This window comes from Saccostrea cucullata, unplaced genomic scaffold (genome assembly GCF_032062105.1).
Source record: "Saccostrea cucullata isolate Sc308-1 unplaced genomic scaffold, CSIRO_AGI_Scuc_v1 ctg159, whole genome shotgun sequence".
NCBI lineage: Eukaryota > Metazoa > Mollusca > Bivalvia > Ostreida > Ostreidae > Saccostrea > Saccostrea cuccullata.
Genome location: NW_026936852.1, coordinates 671882 through 696280, shown reverse-complemented (window position 1 = coordinate 696280; position 24399 = coordinate 671882). Strand labels below are relative to the sequence as shown.

The 24399-nt window shown below is 33.5% G+C and overlaps 1 protein-coding gene across 1 annotated transcript; it reads left to right on the top strand.

Moving 5' to 3' along the window:
* The first annotated feature begins 239 nt into the window (after window positions 1-239).
* Window positions 240-16471, top strand: LOC134246727 (uncharacterized). Its single transcript, XM_062729083.1, has 6 exons — window positions 240-410; window positions 5619-5822; window positions 7601-7861; window positions 10206-10493; window positions 15748-15862; window positions 16041-16471. The coding sequence occupies exons 1-6, from the start codon at window positions 347-349 to the stop codon at window positions 16207-16209; spliced, it is 1101 nt and encodes a 366-aa protein (XP_062585067.1). The 5' UTR covers window positions 240-346; the 3' UTR covers window positions 16210-16471.
* The last annotated feature ends 7928 nt before the right edge of the window (window positions 16472-24399 follow it).

Here is a 24399-nt window from a genome sequence, read left to right as displayed (position 1 = left end):
ATCGGTATACATTAATATCATTTGTAAACTGTTTCACTAAACATATCACCATGTGTCATAAGGATCTCCAAAAAAATCTAAACTACTACGTACGTAAATAAAACATAATTATATTACTTTTTAAAATGTCCAATCATTTGCTTACTCTTGACTAGGAATAAACAAAAATAAAATAATCATGTGATCAAATCGTGTGACGCCCAAGCTTTCTTTTGTAAGGGAAAAATTATAGCTGTGAAATATTTCATGCATAATAAATATGATAAAATCTTAGTTTAGTATTAGTTGAGTTAAATGTGCACAAACATTTTATTTTTGGATCTTTTAAAAACGAATAAACAGTACAATGGCTCCCAGGCACATGCACTTGGCGTGCTTTCTGTTGCTATTTGAAAGATCTGCTTGTTATGGTTTGTATGTTTATATTTTCTTTCATGTAATTATCTTTTATTATCTATCTTTTACAATGTGCCCGAAGAACAGAGGTAAGAAATACAATGTAATAATATTTCATTACTATACTAAATACTGCAATCTTTTCTTATTCCATCAAATTAAAATATATCAGATAAAACAAATTAATTCAAAGAATTACGGCCCCAGCTTTCGGCATCCTTGTAGGTTAAATGTCATTATTTGTGGCATATTGTGTCAAATATGAACGCCGTATCTTATGTCATTCAGAAGGTATCACCAAAGCTGAATATCATTTGAAAATTAGGTCAATCATGAATTCGAAGGTCAAGGGGTCAGAAATCATAGTATGCTCGGAAATATTTTGTCACAGGTAATCTATGTCAAATATAAAAGCCCTTTCTCTTATCAATCAGAAGTTATAAGGAAAAATTAACAATTTTGAAAAGATCAAACTTCAAGGTCACGAGATTAAAATCACACTGTATTTAGATAGGTCTTGTCACTGGCAATACACATGTTTAATATGAGAGCCCTATCTCTTCTGTCAGTTTGTACAGTGCGGGCATTGTAGCCCCTCTTGCATAAGTGGGACTTAAGGAGACCGAATGGTTCCTGGTTTAAGACAGGAAATGAACAGATGCGCCAAATTCTGGTGGCTAGACCCTTAGACACGCCTTAAATGTGTGTGGGGGATGACAGCTAGTCGGCATAAGATATAGACGGGAATCTGTGGGTTTCGTGTGGAGACTGAACTCGATTTCACCATCAATCAGGGTAGATGTAGTATCTATGAATATTTTTGCGAATTAGATTATCTATGAATATTTTTGCGAATTAGATACATCTTCCGTAAATTTGATAGACTGAGATGGTGTTTGCGAACGAAATGAATGCCTCGAGGGTCTCGCGACATTCCACTCACTTCATATCTACATCGTCAATGAAACGCAACCACCTAAGGGGTCTGAATGGTGCTTGACGTAACAGATTGCTTTCAAGTCTGCCAAAAAATTTGGCATAAGATGGTGCCATTTTCGTACCAATAGCAGTACCATTAAACTGTATGTTATGTTATCCATTACAAATGAAGTTGTTATACATGTTCAAGGAGCTTAACAGGAGACTCGGTGGAAGGAACTGGTATGGATCTACCATCTAAGATTTCTCTACAGGCTTCGACACCTCATTTTGTTGGATATTGGTGTACAAAGATGTGACGTCTAAAGTCACGAGAAGGGTATGATGTAGAAGGCCAGTAGAGGGCGTCTTGTTTAAGTAGTTTGTGGTGTCCTTGAGATAAGATGGCAAGTTCTCTACGTGTAAACGGAGATGTAAATCAATGTATTCAAACATTTTCTTCGTGGGATGTCCAATATGCGCTAACTATAGGACGACCTGTCATGCCTTTTTGTGTATCTGAGGAAGTAGATAACATTGTCCTAGTCTACAGTCATTAGGATTGAGTGTCTCATAGACGTTGATACCAATCTCATTTTTTCTCAAACATTTTATCAAGAGTTTTGGTGATAGCGGTTGACAATCCGTTAGTAAGGTAAGACATTTTTTTTCCTTTTTGCAAGTTGTGTTTCTATTTTAACCACGTAAGGTATTTTGTTCATTCTTCCATTCAATCTTTCGACTTAACTCTCCTTCAGTTGAAATGCTTGCTCTTATTGTCATGTCATAAGCTTTTCATTTTAAACATGTCAATTAAAAGTAATCCAACAATCTTCTAAAGAAACAACACGCATTGGCGTCGAAAGCAAATTGAAAGGGGGGCTAGGGGAATGAGGAAAAAAAATCAGACCTACAAAAAAAAAACATGACAAGCAAAAAAAGGGTGGGATATGTCCAAACACGAAAGTCCTATTTTGTGGAGGGGTGGGTAAGATCGAACTTGAGTGTGTGTGTGTGGAGGGGGGGGGGGGCTAAACTTACCTCCAAATGTTTAATGCCTATATGATGTCTATCTTTGCAAAAAAAGGGGGCTAAGCCCCATCCCCCTTCCGCCCCCCGGCCCCGACGCCTTTGACACGAAAAATCAATCAAATATGAACACCGGTTCTCCAATTTACAGACCTACTAAGAGTGTGACGTTATATCTAAAGGTTTCCAGATTGATATCAACCTTAACATAGGACCAATCCCTAGTTTAAGAACGCTGGGTATTTATTACAAAGAGGTGTTCTAAACAACTGATATCACTCTGTCTCTCTTGGGATCTCAAATGTTAGGACAATTTCGGAGTGATATCACCTTCTTAGAACCATCCCGCTTTATGTCTTACAGCATGTCCCTAGCCGATCTTCATGAAACCCATAGTATAATTCACACCTATAATATGGCCCTAAAATTTATCTCAACAAGACTCAAAGAAAGAAATTTTCCGAGATAGTGTTCCACAGATCAGGAACAACCGGTCAGAGGTCAGAGTTAACAAAGCACGCAAATCCCACTCGAGACGCTTCAAGCGCATAAAAATAATCACAAAGTGAGGACCCTTACGAACTCTTGCCGTCTGCCAAGTGCTCAATAAATCTAGTACTAGTGTTTCACTCTTCGAGTCGGAGACCTCACTTCTTTTCAATGGGCTTAATTTCTTACCAACACCACATGAAGTAGGCGAAAAACAAGTCAGAGAGGACATTCGAGCATTCTTTCGGAGACTGCGGTTCAAGAAGCACTTCTCTAGAAAAGACTTCGAAGATGATCCATATGAATCTTCCCAAACAAATGCAGAACCTAGAGAGACACAAACTCTATCGGACAAAAAGTGACTGGGAACATAAACGGGCAAATGCAAAGCCCCGGAGTCGTACATAGACGCCGTTGAGTCAGACATTGAGAAACTCCTTTCAATGCCAGACAAGGCCCCCGACAATTCGAGTAAGGAAGAGAAATCTGCATTACAATCATTAAAGAATCAGGATGACATTGTAATTAAGGAAGCAAACAAAGGCTCTACGGTAGAAGCACTTGATAAAGAGACATACATGGCGGAGGCCCATAAACAAGTCCCAGACGAACGTTCCTATGAGATACTGGACTCTGACCCTACAAAAAAAATTCTCAATCATCAGTTAAGGTAGGACAAAACACCCGTGGATTCTGTTTTAACCCATTTCTTAAAAAGTACTGGAGGAAAAAAGAAAAATATTACTATATTGACAACAATGAAAAATCCCTGAAAGAAAAATAATAAGTTTTGGCATATTTGCGTTATATTTTGTGAAAAAATCAGAGAAACCTATATATTGGTCACTTGTGAGCTTACATTTTGGAATGTGTTTACGCTCTCTAAGTGCAATAAACACGCATGTAACACTCTGTTATAAAATGCAGTGCAACTTTTGTTCCATAAATAATAGAGGGGTGATATTTGGACACATATATAAGGAGTGTCTATTCTTTATGTACTACAAAGTTCAAGGTCATATCAAGAGGTCAAAGGTCAAGCATTGTGACGCCATCTACTGAATCTTTAAGTTTTTTTGCCATTGATTTTTTTAATCGCCAAAATATCTGAAACCATCGGTTCAATTTTCTTTATTTTTACACATTTTTATTCTAGGACCCATTTGAATCATTCTGTTGATTTCTTTTAAAAAATTGAATTATACATTTTCTGTTAAGAAAACTTAAACTGTCGAATATTTACATGAGAATTTTCAGTTTCTGAAACAATGTATGTTTTATTTTACTTAATATTTTACCCAAATTTTCTAGTATCAATGTGACTTACTGATTTAAAGTAACAAAAAAGGTCTTTATGAAAAGTATCACACAAATTTGCAAAAGATCAATAGAAAATTCTAAAATAAGGCTCATTCTCAAGTAGAATGTCTGATTTCACAATCTTCTTACAGGGGTCTGATAGGCCATATTTCAGACTATGTGGGCAAAAAATGTGCGGTTGAATTTCTTTCATATCATACATAAAGAGAGATTTTGTATCCAAGAACAAAATGTCAAAGTTTCAGAAAATTTGAATTTGAGGAAAAATTTGACCTTTCTATTTGGTCCTACTTTGATAAAGCAACTTTTAGGCGTTGTATGGTCTCCGGTTTTTAATTCTATATGTAGTCTCGCGATTCATTATATTTTTCCTGTAACTTCGCTCGTGAATGCAAATGTTTACTACTGAAGCGAAACCATGCAGCTAGTGTTAATGTATGTTATCGAAAGTCGTTGCATTGTCAAATATCAAAAAAAGTTTTATACCTTCCGAGTTCTTTTACTATGGAAAAATGAGAAAATTTTACACTGTAAATGAATGGTGGTGCTTAAGTGCTTAATTAATTGTAATCTTATCAAATGAAAGATATCGGATCAGACATCTTTAGTCTTAAAACTTTTATGCCCCGGTATCCGAGATTTAGGTGTATATAGTTTTTGCCGTGTCCGTCCGTCTGTCTGTCTAGATATACATGTCTGTATGTGTCTGTTTGTCCGCAAAACATAAACCTTGCCCATAACTTTTGAGTGGGTGGGGCTATGGCTTTAATATTTCACAGGTGTATTCTTTGTGACAAGACCATATTCTGTGTACCAACATATATGGCTTTTTAACCTTGACCTTGGAGTTTGACATACTTTTACAAAAAATATCAAATTTTAACCTTGGCAATAACTTTTTATCAGTTAAAAGTAGGACTTTCAAAGTTCACAGATGTATTTCTTGTGACAAGACATTTCATTGAATACCAACAATTTCGACCTTTTGACATTGACCTTAGAATTAAACCCACTTTTTAAAACCTTAATCTTGGCCATAACTTTTTTAACAGTAAGCAAGGTTTTTTTTTATTTCGCAAGTGTATTCTTGGTGAAAAAAAACCTTTGGATACCAATGATTTTGGCACTGACGTTAGTTTCCCCATTCCTAAAAACTTTAAACAGCAATTTCATGGGATTTCATATTTTAGAGATGTATTCATAGTGACAAGAACTTCCTATTTATACATGTAACAACAAGTCGATCTTTTGACCCTTGACCTTACAGTTTGACTTGCATTTGAGAAATTTCAACCCTTGCTATAAGCTGCCATACGAGGGAATCAGTGTTTCAAAAACACATCTTTTTTTAGATCAGAAACTGAGTCGATGTTGTATAAAAATGAATATCATAATTGCATGTTGCTTTGCAATACCTCTTAAAATATACTATTTTTGAAGCGGTTTTGATCTTATTTTCTTTCAAGAAAACCTATGCAGAAAACAAGGCATAAAGGTAACTCAAAGCTCAGAAAGACCAGGCTTTTCTGCAACAAGAGCTGTGGACGGTTCTTACAGCCAAACTTATTATTCTTGTGCACATACTGCGCTTTACCAAAAACAAGCTTGGTTCCAGGTGGATCTAGGAAAGCACTACAATCTGAATTCTGTAAAAATATTTTACAGGAATGGTAAATACTCTGCATTTTTTAATGTTTATTGTTGAATTTATGTTTTGAAAGTTAAATCTACCTAAGCCCGCTGAGGCTAGTTCAGAGATTTTTTATCTCAAGTGCAAATTTTTCATTTTTGAGATGAATCACTTGAAGATTTTATAATAAATTCACTGTGAAAATTCCATGGTGCAAAAATAATCATTTAGTCATCCAAAACAGAGGCAAATTTACAATAGTCCAAAATTATAACTCAGTAAAAAGGTAATTTGCAATTTCTTTTTCTAGTCGAATACTGAATCATGATTTTCGGTACTAGTAAATTTATAAAAGTAGTGCAAATTTAAATTGTTCGAAGTTTAACAACTCTGGTGGTAGCTAGCTAGAGTAGAACGTCTGAACTACAGTAGGGGATTAATTTTTCATGTAATATAAAAATAGTTTTTATAAATGCAGAACTATACTAAATGATATTCACTTGGAAACATTCCAACGTTGAATAGATTCTTTGTCTTTATCAATCTCGGTATGTATTCATTCAATTTATTTATGGAAGGATGGTCTTCTTTACAATTTATAGTTGCCATTAGATAGTTTTATTACTTCATTTTAACGTGAAACTCACATTTACTTAAAAATGCTACAATTTTAAAGCACAAAATTTTCTGTTTTCTCTGTTTTGTACAGAATTTAGGGACCTAGGACCACATCATTATGTTTTAGTTATTTGTTTTAATCACAACAAATAACTATTTTTGACATTTGAAGCTGGATATAGATTTATGGATCAGATCAGAAATTTTTTATGAGTTGGAAAAAATGTTTCTTTTAGCAGTTTAGAATTTTATAATGTCAAACATCAATATACATTATATCAAAATGCGTGTTTTATTCCTAATAGATTTTTCGTAGGAGTTTCATTGAAACTTTGACCTTCCGTGCTGCATCCCAAGCATCTGTCCTTGACCCCAAACTACCAGGTCATGTATGCCTACTGTTCAACCCAATTTATGTATGATAAACAAAAACTTTTTTAAAGCCCAGCTCCATATGCAAATCCTGGGTCTGTTCCACTGGTGAACCTTCTTGGAGCCAAGGGGCGTAATATAACGCTGGGGGAAATAAAGACAACATTATGAATTTGTAGATACTTTATCACTTAAAAATGAAATGCATTCATAACAACCTTTTCTGTAATCGAATATAAACAAATGAGTACTCTTGAGTGTTAAGTATCTGGTGAAATTTGATCTTTTGTGGAATTTATATTTCATGTACGTGTTTAATTTTTATAATCGACAAAAGTGCCTGCTTGAAAAGATTTAAAAATTGGCCCTTAAGCTCTTATCACTTACTACTGGCCGTAAACTCCGACACAATTGCGAATGTTTTCACAAAGTCGACTTATGCTACGATTTCTGATCTGATATTAATAGCTTCTGTATACACTTCAAATTTTGTATTTTAAAAACAACATTGTTATAACAAAATGATAATGTACAATTAAGAACTCTCTGCAAGGGAGACATCACCAATTAATTATCAGGTCTGATATGGGTTGTTACCAAATGTCGCTTACGCCATAGGGACGCTTGTCTTCTGCATTGTTGAATGTATTTAGAAATAATTTATCATTTTTAGAGTTTCATGAAAAAAAAAAATAATACGTAAAAGTATAATTTAGATGGAAGGGTACATATACATGTAAATACTGCAATCTGCATGCAAGTTGATTTAACCATGCAGTTATTTTTTATGTCAGATGTCTCAGATCACTTTGATTTTTTTTTACTCAGATTATAACTGGAGACCTAACCGTTTTCGACAATTCCACTTGGACGTATCAAATACTAGTAAATCTGTAGGTTGTTCAACACCACAGAGTTTTCGATGCTACAAGGACAATAGTACACCACCAGCCACGCCCCCTGCTGTGATTGACATTCCTTGTAAACAGACAGCTCAATACGTCATCATAGAAACCACATACACTGCTCCTGAAAATCCGAAGGAAGGAGCAGGACCTATGCTAGAAATCTGTGAAATTGATGTTTATGGTAAGAACATTCAGTTATGCATATGTTTTCCCCTTATTCAAGTAAGTGAAGTGTGATTTTTTTCATGCTTCAATTAAGAAATAAATAACAAGTTTATAAACTTCAATGGGAATTGAAGTGGGTCGGTCACGTGATCAAATCCTGTGAAGGCCGAAGGCCTTCTCAGAAGATTTGATCACGTACTGACCCAATTCAATTCCCATTGAAGTTTATAAACTTGTTATTTATTACTTATATATACATTTGTGACAGACAGTTGAATATTTTCGATTTAAATTATTGCACTAACCGTCCGTCGTAGATTTTGAAAAATGACGCAAGGTATAAATAGGCTTGCATGGCGGTTACGCTTCGAATTCATTAGGCTAAGGAATCTATTTCGAAGGGAATATTTAGTGAAAGGCTACTTGTGATCAGTAATAGTGAACAGATTGTTGTCTGGGAATATTTTATTCGTGAAAAAATGATAATCGATGCTGAAAAGACACAAGAAACACGTCCGAAGTTCGATGATAAAAAGTTGGAGGAATTTCGGTCGCTGAAAAGGGATGGATGGATCCGATGGATTGAGACACTTGTCCGAGCCAGTTAATTTGCAATTTGATCAAAAACATTCCATGGTTTCAGTAACTAAAGGCATACTTATTGTAAAACACTGATAAACACGGAGACACTGGCGACAGCTTTACATTGAACTACGAAAACGCCGAGGTGTTTGGCAGGTGTTCATGGCATGATTGCAAAGATATTTTCCAACATATTTAAACATTTATCGTGAGTAAAATTTAAAGATAAGGTAAAAGTTTATCAAGAAAATTTAACCAAAGGTCTATCCAAAAAATAAGGGTGAACGTCAGAGACTGTGCAGCTGACAAAAGTGAAGAAAAATGTAAACAAACGCTAGGCTCCTAGTTTTCTCTATGTACACAGGTTGAATCGATAGCCCAAAAACTGTATGAAATACTTGTTTATATTTAAAATAAAATAATTATCATTTTACTTGCTTATTTTATTCATTTTTATACATGAAAAACAAGTAGAGCAGGTCATTTTATAATATATGTACCGGTAGATATTATTGCGCCGTGTGATTAGGTCACGTATTGACCTTTGACCTCTGACAAACTTCATACAGAATTGAAGATATTTTCTCTCTGTATGTTTATATAATGGAGAGATACCACAAATGTATATATTTCTAAATCATTGACTTTTTTTTTGAATTGTAATTCTTGGTCGAAACGTATCTATCAAATTTAACGTATTGTTCCGATGAAAAAAAAATCAAATATATATACGTTTCAAGTAAATTGAAAATATGATCAGGAATACACAAGTTCTATGTTCAATACAATGATCTTGTCAAGAAAATCGTCTATCATTAATTCGAAAGCTTGCTGACATTTGTCGTACCAATTGTTAGGTCATTATTTATCAATGAATTTTCTACGGATTTTCATTCAGTTTTCCAGAACATGACAAGGAGCACACGACGGGTTTGACCTGTCGACAGGGGATTCTTACTCCTTCGTGCCGCCTGATCCCACCAATGAACTTTTAAAGGTCGTGTTTGCTCTGCTCCCGATTTGTAATGTTTTAATAGACTTTTAAGCTTGAAGACTTTTCGTTACTAGTATCTCTATATTTCATGCATTATCTTCAACATGGGTCTGGGAAGATACAATTCAAATCATGTGGACAAGAAATGTGTGTTTACTTCGTCTTTATCACATGTACACATAAAAGAGAACTTGCCTATCTTCAAGCAAAATATCAATTTAAAAATGAGGTTAAGGAGAACTTTGCCCATCTTTATTACACTGTCTAAATACTTTACGCTTCTCTGATTTCAGTCCTGTTTTTTTTTTCATTATGCCATTTTGTACTTAAAGGTTCATGGACACAGATTTGAAGTTAATATTTCTGTATAATATTACGATTTATATATTTTAATAGCATATCACACAAAAATATATTAAAAATCTTTTTTCATCTAAAAGTTATTAAAACTTCAATTTTTTAGACGGGTTTGATTGACACATCCTTGCAATTTCACAAATTTTAATTTTATTCTTAATACTTAGGAAAAGTGGCAATCTTGTTGTACAACCCTCGTATATTAGTGTGACGAAGAAACCATATAACAGTTAAGCTGAACGTTAACTTATCTCTTATTTTTGCCATTGTTGCAATAATTTTATACTTTCGCGTTCAAAAATAATCAAAAAAAAGTTTGTATGATGTCTGTGTAAGGATAAATAAAACTTGCATCAATTTACTCAACTTTATTTGATATATCAGTTTTTTTTTAAGTATAAGCATTGGCTATAATATTGTCTTGCAGGATGCAGTACTGAATGTTTAGGGAAAATGTGCCATTCCAATGGCCAATGCGACGCATGTGAAGAAGGTCGCTGGGGGCGATCGTGTCAAAACAACTGTCAGTCTCTATGTAGTAATAGATCTTGTGACGCAATAAACGGTACTTGTAATCGTGGATGTGAGCCTGGATTTTGGGGAAGTACCTGCACCAACAAATGTAGTGATCATTGTTTGAATGACACTTGTGATTATTACAATGGCACTTGCATCAGTGGATGCAAAAAATCTTTTACAGGACCTATGTGCAAAAGTAAGTAAAATATTTATGTATATTTATATGTAATATAACATAAAAAATATATGTATACGTGTTGGGGTCATGTCGACATAGTCATGTAAAAATATCAAGTTTATATGCTGTAATATATATCATCATTCATCGTCCTTTGCACCCTGTGATGTGTAGGACAGCAACAAACTTTCTCCACTCTTGTCTATCCTGGGTAAGCCTCGTCTATGATCCCCAGCATGACTTTCATCTCGCTTTCATGTGTTGGCATGATGTTCTTGTTCCCCCTCTCTTTCTTTTTCTCTTTGGGAGCCAATGCAGTGCTGTTTTTGTTGTTGAATTCCGGTGGGTTTTTGTTTTTGAGAACATGTCCTATCCATCTCTATCGGCGTTTATAACGATGGTACCTATGTCCTCTTGTTTGCGCCTGCTCAGAATGTCTTTATTGGTAGCTTTCTTAGTCCAGAAAATCCGATTATTTGATGGAGGCATTAGGTGTGGAAGGATCGTAATTTTCTAAGATTAATTTGTCTCTGTTGCTCGCCAGAATTCCGATCCATATAAGAGAGTTTATACAATACAGCTCTGGGAAAGCTTCATTTTGGTGGTGGTGCTGTACTGTGCAGACCTTAAGATGTTCTTCATTTCTTTAAATATACTCTCCTGGCCTTGTCCATTCTGCTGTGGATGCCCTCCTTTGTGTGAATAAAGTAAAATTTTCTGTCTGGCGAAGTCCATCAATTCACAAGGAACAGGCAACTCCACGAAAAGTGTCATTGTCTCCGTCTTCTTCGTACTTATGCGTAGCCGCACCTACTGTCCGGTTTGCAGCCTGTTGGTCTTCTCTATATAAATACCATAATGAAATAGGATGCTCCAAGACTTTCTCGGTGTATGCTGTCGAATGTTCTTTCAAATTACTCGAAGTTAACATACAGTTGTCTCTGCAACTCTGAACATTGCTCTGTTTTGTTGCGGAGTGCATAGGTCTGGTCGGTACATCCTCGATGTTTTCTAAATTCTACTTGCTTCTTCCTCCATACAGCGTCAACATAATCAGACATTCTTTTGATGGCTATCTGAACAACGATCGTACTTGGCATGGACAATAGAGTGATTCCCCTCCAGTTGTTGCATTTGATCTGTGCTCTTTTCCTTGAGATCTTGACAACTACACCCTTACACCAGTCTTCAGGTACTTTCTCTCCATCCCACTGCTGTAGACAGTGGTTGGAGGATGATGGCTGCTATTCCAGGGTCTGTCTTCAATAACTCTGAATCAAGATTGTCATACCCTGGGGACTTCCCGTTCTTAAAGTTCTTGATTGCATCCATAATATCATACCTAGCTGTTGGGTTAGAATCTATGTCCAGATCTTCTGTGGCTTCTTGTATGACAACTAATTCACCAGATGATGGTCGATTTAGTACTTCGCAGAAGTATTCAGCCAATCTCTGTTGTTCTTTGTTTTTTTTTTTTTGTTTTTTTGTTTTTTTTTTTTGTTTTTTTTTTTGTTTTTTTTTGTTCTCCTTCTGTTGTCAGCAGTGTTCCGTGTTTGTCCTTGATAGGTCTTCCTGTGTTTCCTCTAAATTTACCAGATACTGATACAATGTATCTTGTATACTCTCACTTGCTCTACCCGTACTGCCGCCTCCTCTGCATCAGTTTCAAGTTGCTCCATGGCTTCTCCCTTGTAATGGCGTTTAAGCTTCTTGTCTCTCTCGTTGGGATCACTATGAAAATCTACGATTTCAACATTTTATTGTTAAAGACAGACAAAATTTCCACAAATCGACAACAGAAATGCAATTTGTTAAGTAAATTGCAAAGAACTTTATTCGGTAATAACTAATATTTGCCCCCAAAATCAAACTTTGACGGAGAAATATTTAATTATGTTCTTAAACAGGGGGATATATGCTGACTTCAAAGCACTGAATATTTTCATAAGCAATGACGTCATATGTTTGAAATGACGTCACGAAAATGACGTAAATTTAAAATTTCCATGATTTCTACAGAAAAATTTATATATTATGTCGATATTTTTAGTAAAAATCACCGAGCGCAGGTGTGATCATGATCAATATTTTGATATAATGAGTAGAATGATAATATCAATGAAATATGTAAATATTATTCCTGAGCAAACGCGCTCTATAAATTCTAAAGCTAAAATTGTTGAAATTTTGTCCATTTTGTCATCTTTCTAAGAAATAATGTAAAATCGGACTAGTTTTTGACGTCATAAAAACAAAAATTGTCAATTAACTACTTTGAAACTATAACATATTCTGTAAATTTATATTTCTAATACAAATTATAGAATTCAGCACATTTCAAGAATTTTTCAAAATTTGACTTTTGTGGGGCAAAGATATGCAGTATACCGCATATAGTTCTTTGTGGACTCTTGTACCGAAAAAGGATGTATACCAGGGCATAATCTACTCGAATCCCTTTAAAAACAGTTTTCAACATGCCATAGCGTCGTGTTCTAAAACATTTAATAAACATGCTCTGTCGATTTGCCTTTCCAAAGAAGTTTTATCTATAATGGCTATTAGAGGTATTTTGACAATAAATTTTGGAAAAAAATTATTTAAAGTCTATGAAAGTGATCTGGCTTGAGATATATGGCTTTAATTAGTATTACAGCCTTTCATAAAAATATTTAATGCAGTTTGTTGTTAATTTGATTTCTGAATGAAAAAGAAAGAGAAAGGTCGAAAGTACGTCTGTATAATCACCATGCAATATTACGAACATTATGAGAAAAATCCAATTTAAAGATAGCTTGGATAAGGTAAATGAAAATTTACTCTTGTTTCTATCCCCTGACCAAAAACATAGGGTATGGGTAGGTACGGGAAAAATTATTTTGAAAAAAACATATTTTCAAAACTCAATGAATGCAGAACACAAAACTTGTAATATCAAGAAAACTGAATATTAACTGTTACATGTAACAAAGTAAATTTGTTAATAAAGATTTATAAAGTAAATGTATCCTCTACTCTTGTGATGTATTTTTTAAGTTCTTTGAAATAAACACAGAGTAGAAATATCAGAGACAACATACTTGCTGATCTCAAACATGCCAACATGATAAATGGTCAATGTTTATGCATTTTTAGCTCACTGTAGCCGAAGGCTCAAGTGAGCTACTCTGATTAGAATTTGTCCGTTGTCTGTCGTCGTTATCGTCGTCGTTGCTGTCGTTGTTGTCGTTGTCGTTATCGTCGTCGTTGCCGTCGTTGTTGTCGTTGTCGTAAACTTTTCACATTTTCATCTTCTTTTAAGAACCCTGGGCCAATTTCAACCAAACTAGCCAAGTATCCTTGGGTAAAGGGGATTCAAGAATGTTTAAATGAAGGGCCACACCCCTTTCAATGGTAGATAATTAGGAATCTTTAGAACAATCTTCTTCTCAAGAACCACTGGGTCATGGAAGATGAAACTCATGTTGAAGTATCCTCTGGTAGTGAATATTCAAGTTTGTTCAAATCATGACCCCCGGGGTAGGGTGTGGGCACTATGGAGTATCAAAGTTGTACATAGGAATGCATATAGGGAAAATCTTAAAAAATCTTTTTCTTATGAACAGCAAAGCCATAGTTGATCATAGTTGAATGGAAGCATCCTTTGATAGTGTAGATTCATGTTTCTGCAAATCATGACCCCCGGGAGGTAGGGTGGGACACAGTGGGTGATATCACAGTTTTAAGTAGATTTCTTCTCAAGAAAAGCAAAGCCATGATCGGTCATAGTTATATGGAAGCATAAAAAAGGTAGTGTAGATTCAAGTTTGTTCAAATCATGAGCCCCGGTGGTAGAGTTGGGGTCACAATGGGTAAACAAGGTTTTACGTAGGAATACATGGGTAAAACTGTCAAAATTCCTCACAAGAACAACAAAGCCATGATTGATCATCAATAAAAAAATATCGAAAAAGGTAATGTAGATCTAAATTTGTTCAAATCATGACCAATCAGGAGAATAAAGGAGCCATTAAAGTTAATTATAGTACTAACAATTTCAGTTCAGTGTGAAGTTTTGCATTACGTCACGATCTTTTTCGACAGATGCATCCAGCGTAAACAATTCACGTGATTGGTCAACTCATATTATCAACATTGACACATAAATAGTCTGTTGTACGAACAACCAGTCAGCGATTAGATGAAATTTCCAGTCGTAAAGCTTGCGGTTAGGAGGCGTGTACTATTTACCTAGAGCGCAGCTGTCAAACTAGATCGTGATGTAACCTTAAAACTTCACAATTAACTGCAATCTATAGTAAAGGAATATAAAGGCTATAGCAATAAAAAAAATCATCTTAAAAACAACAAAGCTATTATGTGTCATATCAATTCAAAAGCATCCTTAGGAAGTGTAGATTTAGGTTTGATTAAATACCCCAACCCCCTCCCCTGAACCCACTTTAATACTTAAACTTTTCAATATTGAACTGATTTTTGCTTTTACCTAGCCAATTGTTCTGGTGAGAGAGGTGGCCCCTGGTGGCTTGTTTGACAGTTCTGCCCAAGTTTTTTATTCAAACGCTTCTGAGACTCATTTGCGGAAACATTATATATTTTTGGTAAATTTAGTATTTCAGGAAAATATCCCACGAAAATGAAAACGTAAAAAAAGCTTTTTAGGGTCGGAGAGTAAAATGTAGGGTAGGTCGGGTGACAGGAAACGAGAGTATAAAAATATGTTTTGGTCTAAGCATAATTACTATTATAGTTACTGAATTATTACAACTTATTTATCATACTAATTAAAATTCTTGGTCAAAAGCACCATAAGTAATACTTATTACTGTAAAACTGTTAGTGCTTTGACAATATTACAGCATAAGAAAAAGGAATTATTAGCGTCCTGATTGAAAATAAATCATATCTCGAATTAGAGAACGGGATACTTAGTATATCATTAATTTGAAGGTTAATTTTATTATATTGTATAAAAATGAAAGCACGTGTGCGTAAAAATGCACAATAAATAAACTCTAAATCTTTCCCCTGATGTACTCCCTTCTTACATGTAGAATATAAAACAAGGACAAACATCTTTCCTATAAAATACACGGTCGTATTATAATATGAAAAGAGTAAAAATTCCAGCCGGAAAAATTCTTTAAAAATTAGAAACATCTTAGTTAATTATATGCATTTCTGTTTCCTTGGAGGGGGTAATGTGACCAAAAAACTTCATTATTTATTTTTGTTACATATTTATCTGTTTTCTTTTTCTATTCTTTTGAAGCGATCAACCAGCCCTCAAAGGGAAGTAATAACATCACTGAGGTTTATTCAGCTATGTTTGGTGTTATCACATTTCTTTTTATAAGTATTTTGCTCAACATATTTTTTATTGCGCGGTAAGTTTTTATTGTGATTTTTTTTTTAAATAAAAACTTATATACATGATCTATCTAAAAATGAAACAGATAATGAATTATAAACAAATATTTCCCAGTGTTTTCTTTTTTTCTGGATAGTAAATAACTACATGTATTTCTTTTCATTTTTTCTGTATATTTTGTGTATAAGTTACAGAAATGCAAGAAAAAACACTTGTAGAAAACAAAGCTCGAAGCAGGTGAATACGCTTCAGGATTCAACGAAAGACCAAAACACGACCATAAACTCAACAGGGTGTGACAAAAAGGAAAATAATACAGGATATCAAGAACTCGGGCCTTTTCATTATGACGAACTTCGGTAAATGGAGGACCAGCATTAACTGTGGCAGTAAAAACTGGTTTTAAAATACTGGACAAGCTAAGAATTTTAAATTAAAAAGAATGAATTTAGTATTTAGACACTTCTTCGCCTGCTCTGTAGAAAATGTTATGGTTCTAAGCAGTTACATAACAGTGACCTTCAGCAATTCAGGTCCCTTTTAGTCCCTGTTCACCGAACACATTTCAGTTTTCTTTCAATGACCTCTCAGTCGCTTTACAGTGAACTTTCACTCATTCTTTAACGTTTTTTCATCACCTTTTCACTAGTGTATCAGTAATTACATGTTCCTTATCATTTTTAAATGTGTAACTGATTTCTTATTGTGATAGAATTCAGGTACATAAATGCAAAAAAATACAACATTCTAGAAATTATCATGACTAAACTATCAAATTGGATTATATAATAAAAAAATATGTCTAAATATAACTTTATTAATATAAAAGATTACAATGCAACTGTGAAATGATTTCTAATTTGATGCATGAGATTATATTTCGAATACGAAAAATATTCAAATAATAAAGAATAATGATCCGATGTTTTATCAAAATTTAATTAACTGACATCGAATTTATGTTAAATCTCATTAGTTCAGTGATGAATATTTTCACAAGCATATAAATGATATATTTTTAGATAAGTTGTTAAACAAATAAATATGAGTCAGACTAAAAAATAATTTAAAAAAACAAAAAACAAAATACTCTTAATATAAACAAGAAAAGGCTATCATATAATTTCTTTTAAAGTTCTAATATAGTTTTCAATATTCTTATGTCAATCTACACACTGTATAATGCGTTTAATTTTCATTGAAATAAATAATTGAAACATATGGAAATAACGAACAGTATTCCAGATCAAAAGTCTATAAAACAATTCAAAACAGCCGCCGTGTGCTCCTTGTCATGATCGGGAAATAACGGAAAAATCCGTCGTCGATTCAGTGTATAAATAATAAACTAACAACTAAGTATGAAAAACATCTTCGGGAAAAAAAATTATACAAGTAATCCCAATCTATTGTCACAACGCAAAAATATGACTGAAATATTGCCAACTCGGGGTTAAACAATATCAATCAATCAACTTTCATGTATCCGAATCTGATTTACACCACTTTTTGAATATATTGTTGCACAGTACTTTCCTTCACTACTGTTAATATTTCAGTGAGGAGTAAAGAAAGAGGCTTGGTTGAACATTTTCTGGAACCCGCTATGTATCTTTGTTTGTAGGGATTCTTATAAAGTTTTGGAATCCAGCATACATATATGGTAGTTCAAATTCATTTTGGTTCTGTGGAATATTAAAAATATTCAAAACTGACATATGACTTTGAAGAATTTCCTCCTTAGAAAGAGAGCTATGAGTGTAAGTAGGATTACCACTTGCAGAATTAATCCAAATTCTTCTAAAATACAATTTATATAATGAACCTAACAACCGAAGACAATGTTGTTGCCTGCTTTGTCAGCAGGGACCAATACGTACTGATCATGTAATCTATGAAATTCTTGTTTCACTTCTGGATTATTGAATACAGAAGGATAGATGGTTTTCATATTGCCCCTATATCTTTTAATACATGATTGTAACATGGATGTGATACATTTAATTCATTTTGATAAAGTGTCAACGTCTTCTTTTCATATCTGACTCATCGTCTGGCGTAATTTACAACAGAATCCATAATATTCATGAAATTCCGACGCCAGTTGAAGGATCGGGGTTCCCTATATTTAGGACCTTTTAAAATAATTGCTATTTACGTCACCTATAATAACGTGTCCAGCAGGACTATATTTATAACATGAACACGATGGAGGATTATGTTTAAGATACTCGATATCAGGCCATGTAAAGTTTTCTTGTAATTGAAAAGTTTGGAAGCAATAGTCGATGTATATTTGTAAGGTATAGTCTTTAACTTGAAATATTTTGGAATACAAGACTGGATCCTTCTGTGATTACATGTAAAAATCATGCCAAAAAACCCCGTCCGGTTTTCCAAAGCGATGGACTCAATGAAAGTGTAATTGATGCAAATCACCCATATTCCCCAAACGCAGGCAAGACAATTTACGGCAGCAGATTTCAGGGGGTGGATTCTAGGTTATCAGCTTTCTTAGTTAAAGAAAAATAAACTTGATACATTCCACCATTTATTTCAATCATTGATATTTTTTTCTACTTTAAAATGAAAATATTTATGTAGCCAATCAGGTCACGTCTACCCATTAAGTACTCCTCTTCATCTTGTTTAACCAGGAAATGATGTAAACTTCCGGGAATTTGGTACCCTTTTTCCAATAATTAGACGCTTAGTACTTCCACAACTACCAAGTTCATCATACCCGATGTTAATTTATAATAAGAAAAAAAAAATATTTTGATATGTAAATACGTTAAAATTTGAGAGGCAGATTTTTTTTTATTCACGAATTAGTTTACTATAATTAATTCTAACATTCTTTTTATATAAATTTTTTATCAGCAATTGGTATAGATGCACCCTCCGCCCCCCCCAAAAAAAAACGGGGGGGTGCAAAGGCTTCTAATAATTAGTATTTCTACCTTTGTTTAAAACCCAGTAAAACTTAAGATCTCTCCCTCAAAACTGCCGATATTAATTGCCTCGCGCACACCTCCCTGGGGAAGAATCATACATAAACGTTAATTCGGCTTTTATTGAGTTCCCTCTCCGGATAGAATGCGTAAGTTTTCTTGGCATGATTACTTTTTTAACCACATCAATTCCTTTATTGGCATATTGAAGTTTAAGGAAAAGACGGATCGTGTTAGCTGCATTTTCTTCAGTGAAACGTGGGGTTGAAAGTGAATTTAGCTCTTTTAACATCCTCTAAAAAAACGCTATCCGGTATTTCGCATGAATTTAAGAGCGGAATATAGCTTTCCATATTCAAAAGAAAAATGTAATATGAAATATTTCTTTTAGAAAAATTCTATATTAGGTTTTCGTAAACCTAAAAAGAACCTTAAGTCTTATATTAAAATGAATTTTTGGGCTGCAAAAATTTGATGATAAGTAAAGGAACATATTTTCCAGCGTTTATACGCTTTCAAAAATGACTTAATTACTGTTAATGATTGTTTGAAGAAGACTGGTTATGACATACCAATAGACAGCTGCTTAAAGATTGGTTTACTAGATTCTTACACTAAGAGAAATTTTTACAAAGATACATAGCGGGTTCCAGTAATTGTTCAAGCCTCTTTCTTTACTCCTTACTAAAATATTACATGTAACAGTAGTGAAGGAGAAACTTTAGGAGTCTTGTGCAACAATGTATTCGAGGAGTAATGTAAATCAGATGTTGATTCTTTAAAATTCCAAGGAACTTTTGGAAAATTTGAAACCCATTCATTTCATAAAGATTATGAATAAAATTCATTGTTGTATGCTCACTTCCGATGACATTATATATCTTGGTGAAAAATACAAAAATAGAAACAAGACACAAAAATACCAGCACTTTTCTTTAATTTTGAGTTTAATCCTTACAAAAAAAGAGATACATAACGGGTTTAAGGGGTTCAATTAAATGTTCAACTTCTCACTAAAAAAATAGCAGTAATGAAAGAGAAACTTTCAAGAGTAATGTGCAACAATATATTCAAGAAGTGGTATAAATCAGATGTGGATACTTATAAATTCTAAGAAACTTTGGAAGATTTGAAATCACAAAATTTTACCAAAATCAACAGCATTTAAACATTACTTTTCAACTTTATATACAACCATTTCTTATGTTTAATTAAAGTCCAGGATTCTTTAAATCATCGAAAGTTGCTTTTTTTTCTAATAGCAATGGAACTCGTAAATTTACTCACCTTGTCATTGGTCATTTGCAAATTCATTTTGATTATACACACATTATGATTATAAACACGAGTACTCTGAAGTTTATATTAAGAAGATGCTTGAGTTTTTGATTGACAATATCTATGTGGTTTTTGGTGACAGGGTCTTCAAACAATTTATTAGATTTTTTATTGGTACCAATTGCGTTCCGTTATTAGCAGATCAATTTTTATAGTCATAGGAAGCAGAATTTGTCCAAAGTCATATACGTAAAAAGATGAAAACACTTGATGTGACCTTCAACTCGACATTTAGACATCTTGTCCATTAAAAATGGTCATTTCCATTTCTACGTCGATTCTATGTCGATACGATATATCCCATTTAAAAGAATAAAATAAAAGATACCAAAGAGTCTGACATATCTGTTCAATATTTAGATATTTTACCTGAAAAAGATGTAAATGGTAATCTGACAACCAAACTTCATAATTAACGTGATGACTTAATTCTTACCCGTAAACTTACCTTACTTATGCAGCAATATACATGTACCTTCAAAACCTGCTTACGGGGTTTATAACTCTCAGTTGATTCGATACGTGAGAGCATGTTCTACGTATGAACGAGGTAAGTTATTGACAAACAACTTGCTGAAACAAGAATATCAACAGTCTCGTTTACAATCATCATTTCTTAAATTCTATGGTCAATACAATGATCTTGTCAGCAAACAAATTCTGACTGACGTTTGTTATACTGATTGCTAAATGTAGGTCATTTTATACACACTGAATTGTCGACAAATTTTTCCGTTGTTTCCTGATCATGACAGGGATGCACGCGGAGGGTTTGACCTCCACTTTGATGCTCACTCCTCCATTTTATCTAATCCAACCTCTGATTGTTTTGGGGGATCTGTGTTTGCTTTACTCCTATTTTGTATTGTTTGATGGACTTTTGAGCTTAAATACTGTTTATCTCCATATATTTCATTTAACGATTTTCAATATCTTGCAATTGTGAGTGTACCTGGTGTTTATTGTTATAAAGCACAAAAACCCCGTTTGTTGAATAGTGATTGACTGATTGATTGATTGTATGTTGTTTCACGTTCCTCTCGAGAATTTTTAACTCATGCTTAGACGCCACCACTTGCACAATGAAATACAAGTTGAGTTTCAGGAAAACTTGTCACAGAAGGTCACAACTCCTACACCAACAAATTAGCATTCCCATTTCTACTGCCAAATTACATAATAACAAGAGGTATTATGAGAAATGGGCTCTTTAAATGATAACAGGCCTCCCATATGATTACAATGGCAAAGTTCTTGCTTTGCTTTGGACCTGAAATAAGTGTCAGATCAAAAAAGTAGAATAGGAGGTGCAAAATGACATTATGTTATAAAAAATCTGTGAAAGTATCAATAAATTTTTTTTCACTGGTATAGGAGGAATTGCCGATATGAGATGAGTACCCTTCAATATTATAGAAAAAAAAATGACAGTGTCCATGTTTTGCTATGGGAAACCTGAAATTTTTTTCCGATCAAAAAGAAGAATAGAAGGTCACAATGGCACTTTGAAACAAAGATTCTATGAAAGTCTCGATCATTTAATTTCATTCAGTGGTATAAAAGGAGTCGGGAATTAGGGATGAATACCACAAACGTAACGGACGGACGTACAGACGGACGAACATCCCAATCACTATACACCCTCCCACTTTACAAATAAAGTCATTTTTGTTGATGAAATTATTACTTGCGAATTCAACTTGAAGGTGTATGATACATTAGATGTATCCTATTGAATGTTTAATTTCTGCCCATAGGCACTTGTTTCTGTATACAACTTTTTCTAACCGATATATATAGTATAATAATAACACAGGTACTTGTTTCTGTAATAATTTTTCAACCCAAATAAGAAAGTTTGTCAAAGCGTTTGCCCTGAAATTGTAAGTAAGTTCGAATCTGGTGAGGGGGTATTCCGTGTAATTCGGACCGAAGTAGGGTATTTTGTGTTATCATAATACTCTTCGTTGATTTTTTTTTTTTACAAAAACAAGTGCCTGTGCTTTTGCCCGACCCTCTGAGTATGTTTAAAAACCAGACCAAATCTATGTTACGAAAATACCAGTGTTGGCAATAAATAAATACAAATGCACTGCTCTCACATTTTCGTTAGGCATTGAGTGCACAAATTGTAATTTTAATATCTATTTCAATAATAAAAGCAGGATATATCTTTTTGCTTTCATAATTGAATCTGATATCAATGTTACAATTTTATGTGCTGAATGACTTACAAAAATTTGTACAAAAAGTATTTATTTATTCACTAGACTTGTTCAAAGATCGTAATTGACTGATACAAAACTGTTAACTTAAGAAATCTTCGAAAGTGTGTCGCTTTCTGTTGAAATTTAGTTACGTATTTCATAAATGATTAGAGACTTAAAGATTGTAAAGATTTTCTTTTAGGTCAAAATAGGCAAACGGTGTAGATGTATTACAATTTTAACGGAGAGAGTATATAAAGAAATTTAGGCAAATTTTAAGCATTGATATATCTTCTTTATCTATGCATGAACTTAAAAAAATAAACTTAATACCACTGAGAAATCAATATACACGTAAGACTGGCTCCACAGTCCCTTGTTGCGTAAAATTAGCTGATAATTATTAAAAATATTTAAAATGAAATTAATCCATTATAATAATTAATGGGAAAACGAAATGTTTATAAATTACAAGACTTTAGTGCTACATAGACATAGAAAAAATATGCCTTAAAAAAACCTTAAAGAGATCATTCATATACATGTATAATGAATGATTTATGTAAAAGATTGTCTGAAATCGAGAAATGAAAAAAGTATATAAACAAGTGTTCAATGTCAAACAATATACAAACAATGCAAATCTATGAACAGTACACGAAATACGAATCCGGATATTTCCAGAGGTGGAATAAGGTGACAAGGAGAAAGAAGCACAAATCAAACTAAATAAGTCTACTGTTGTAAGTAATAGTGTATGTCACCCCGAAATGAACCACAACCTGAAAGATTTTTCAATGCTTAAAGAAATGAATATTGGTCACAGTAGAAAAAGCACCCACCTCAATCCTTTCACATACGAACAGTACTTTTTTCCTTTTAATTTCCGATCATGACAAGGAGCATATGGCGGGTATGACCAGTTAGCAGGGGATGCTCATTCCTCAAGGGCACCTAATCCTACGCCTGGTGTTTTAAAGGTCTGTGTTTGCTCTGTTCCAAAATTTGTATTATTTAATGGACGATGATAATCTTCTATTCTTCATCAAATACGCTTCAGTCTCCGTCCTTGTTTTGAAAAATTTGGGAAATAACAAAACAACAAATTATATGCTTTGAGAAATTCTATGTAGAGTCATAATTTTCAACTTTAGTTAAATTGGCCTCGTGGTTATTGAAAAGCTGAAAATCTGAAACGTTAACTGTCAGTTAGACAGCCAAACATCGGACACAAGATGTTCAGAAAAGCTGCGCTTATTAAAAAAAACTACTCAGGGGGGATGGGGGATAGGATATGGCTAGTGTTTTAGAAACACTTGTTTTGGTTTTTTTTATATCTACAGTATTGTTTATTGAAATGTCATTCCAAACCTAATCTTTTTTAAACATTCTTAAATGATAATGAAACTTCTGATTCAAATACTGTAATATGCACATTTCTACTGAGGATTTCCATGTCATGATACTAAGACAGTACATTTCTGTCCGTCTATTGTTATATCTTTGCATTAAATACCTATCTTACAAAGACAAGATCCATGTGATGACAACCTTTATTTTGAAAAAAATAAATTCATGTATACAGAGGATAATGGTTTTACATAATTAAGATGGTTAAAATACCTTTTAAACACACAACAATAAAAAATTTTCATTACAAATGTTTCAAACTGGAATGAAAAAAAGAAAAAATATGAAATCAAAGCAGAAAGTTATACTCAGAATAAATAAACTTAACATCGTACATAAATATTACTCATTAATCTTACATTTTCAACACCCTCTACAATTGTGTCATGAAAAATCACAAATTTCTAGGAGTCCACTTTAAATCCATATACATGTACAATAAAGAAAAAATGTTGCTTAAATCAATTAATTTACCAAAAATAATGTACCAATATCACTAAGCCTATAAACAATACACACATTGTGAAAAAATGAATGGATGATCTAAAACCCTTGCAATTAAATGACAATGTTCTTAATTTTTTTTCTAACCTGAGAAACTAAAAGCAGGTGTTAAGGAATTTATTTCTTCCATTACCATGCTT

What these genes read in the sequence shown, in the direction of transcription:
- LOC134246727 (XM_062729083.1), top strand. Translation starts at nt 347, where the DNA reads ATGGCTCCCAGGCACATGCACTTGGCGTGCTTTCTGTTGCTATTTGAA. An exon ending in AAAAATATTTTACAGGAATG is followed by an intron (nt 5,823 to 7,600) that starts GTAAATACTCTG and finishes TTTTTTACTCAG; the next exon opens with ATTATAACTGGAGACCTAAC. An exon ending in AACATATTTTTTATTGCGCG is followed by an intron (nt 15,863 to 16,040) that starts GTAAGTTTTTAT and finishes TATAAGTTACAG; the next exon opens with AAATGCAAGAAAAAACACTT.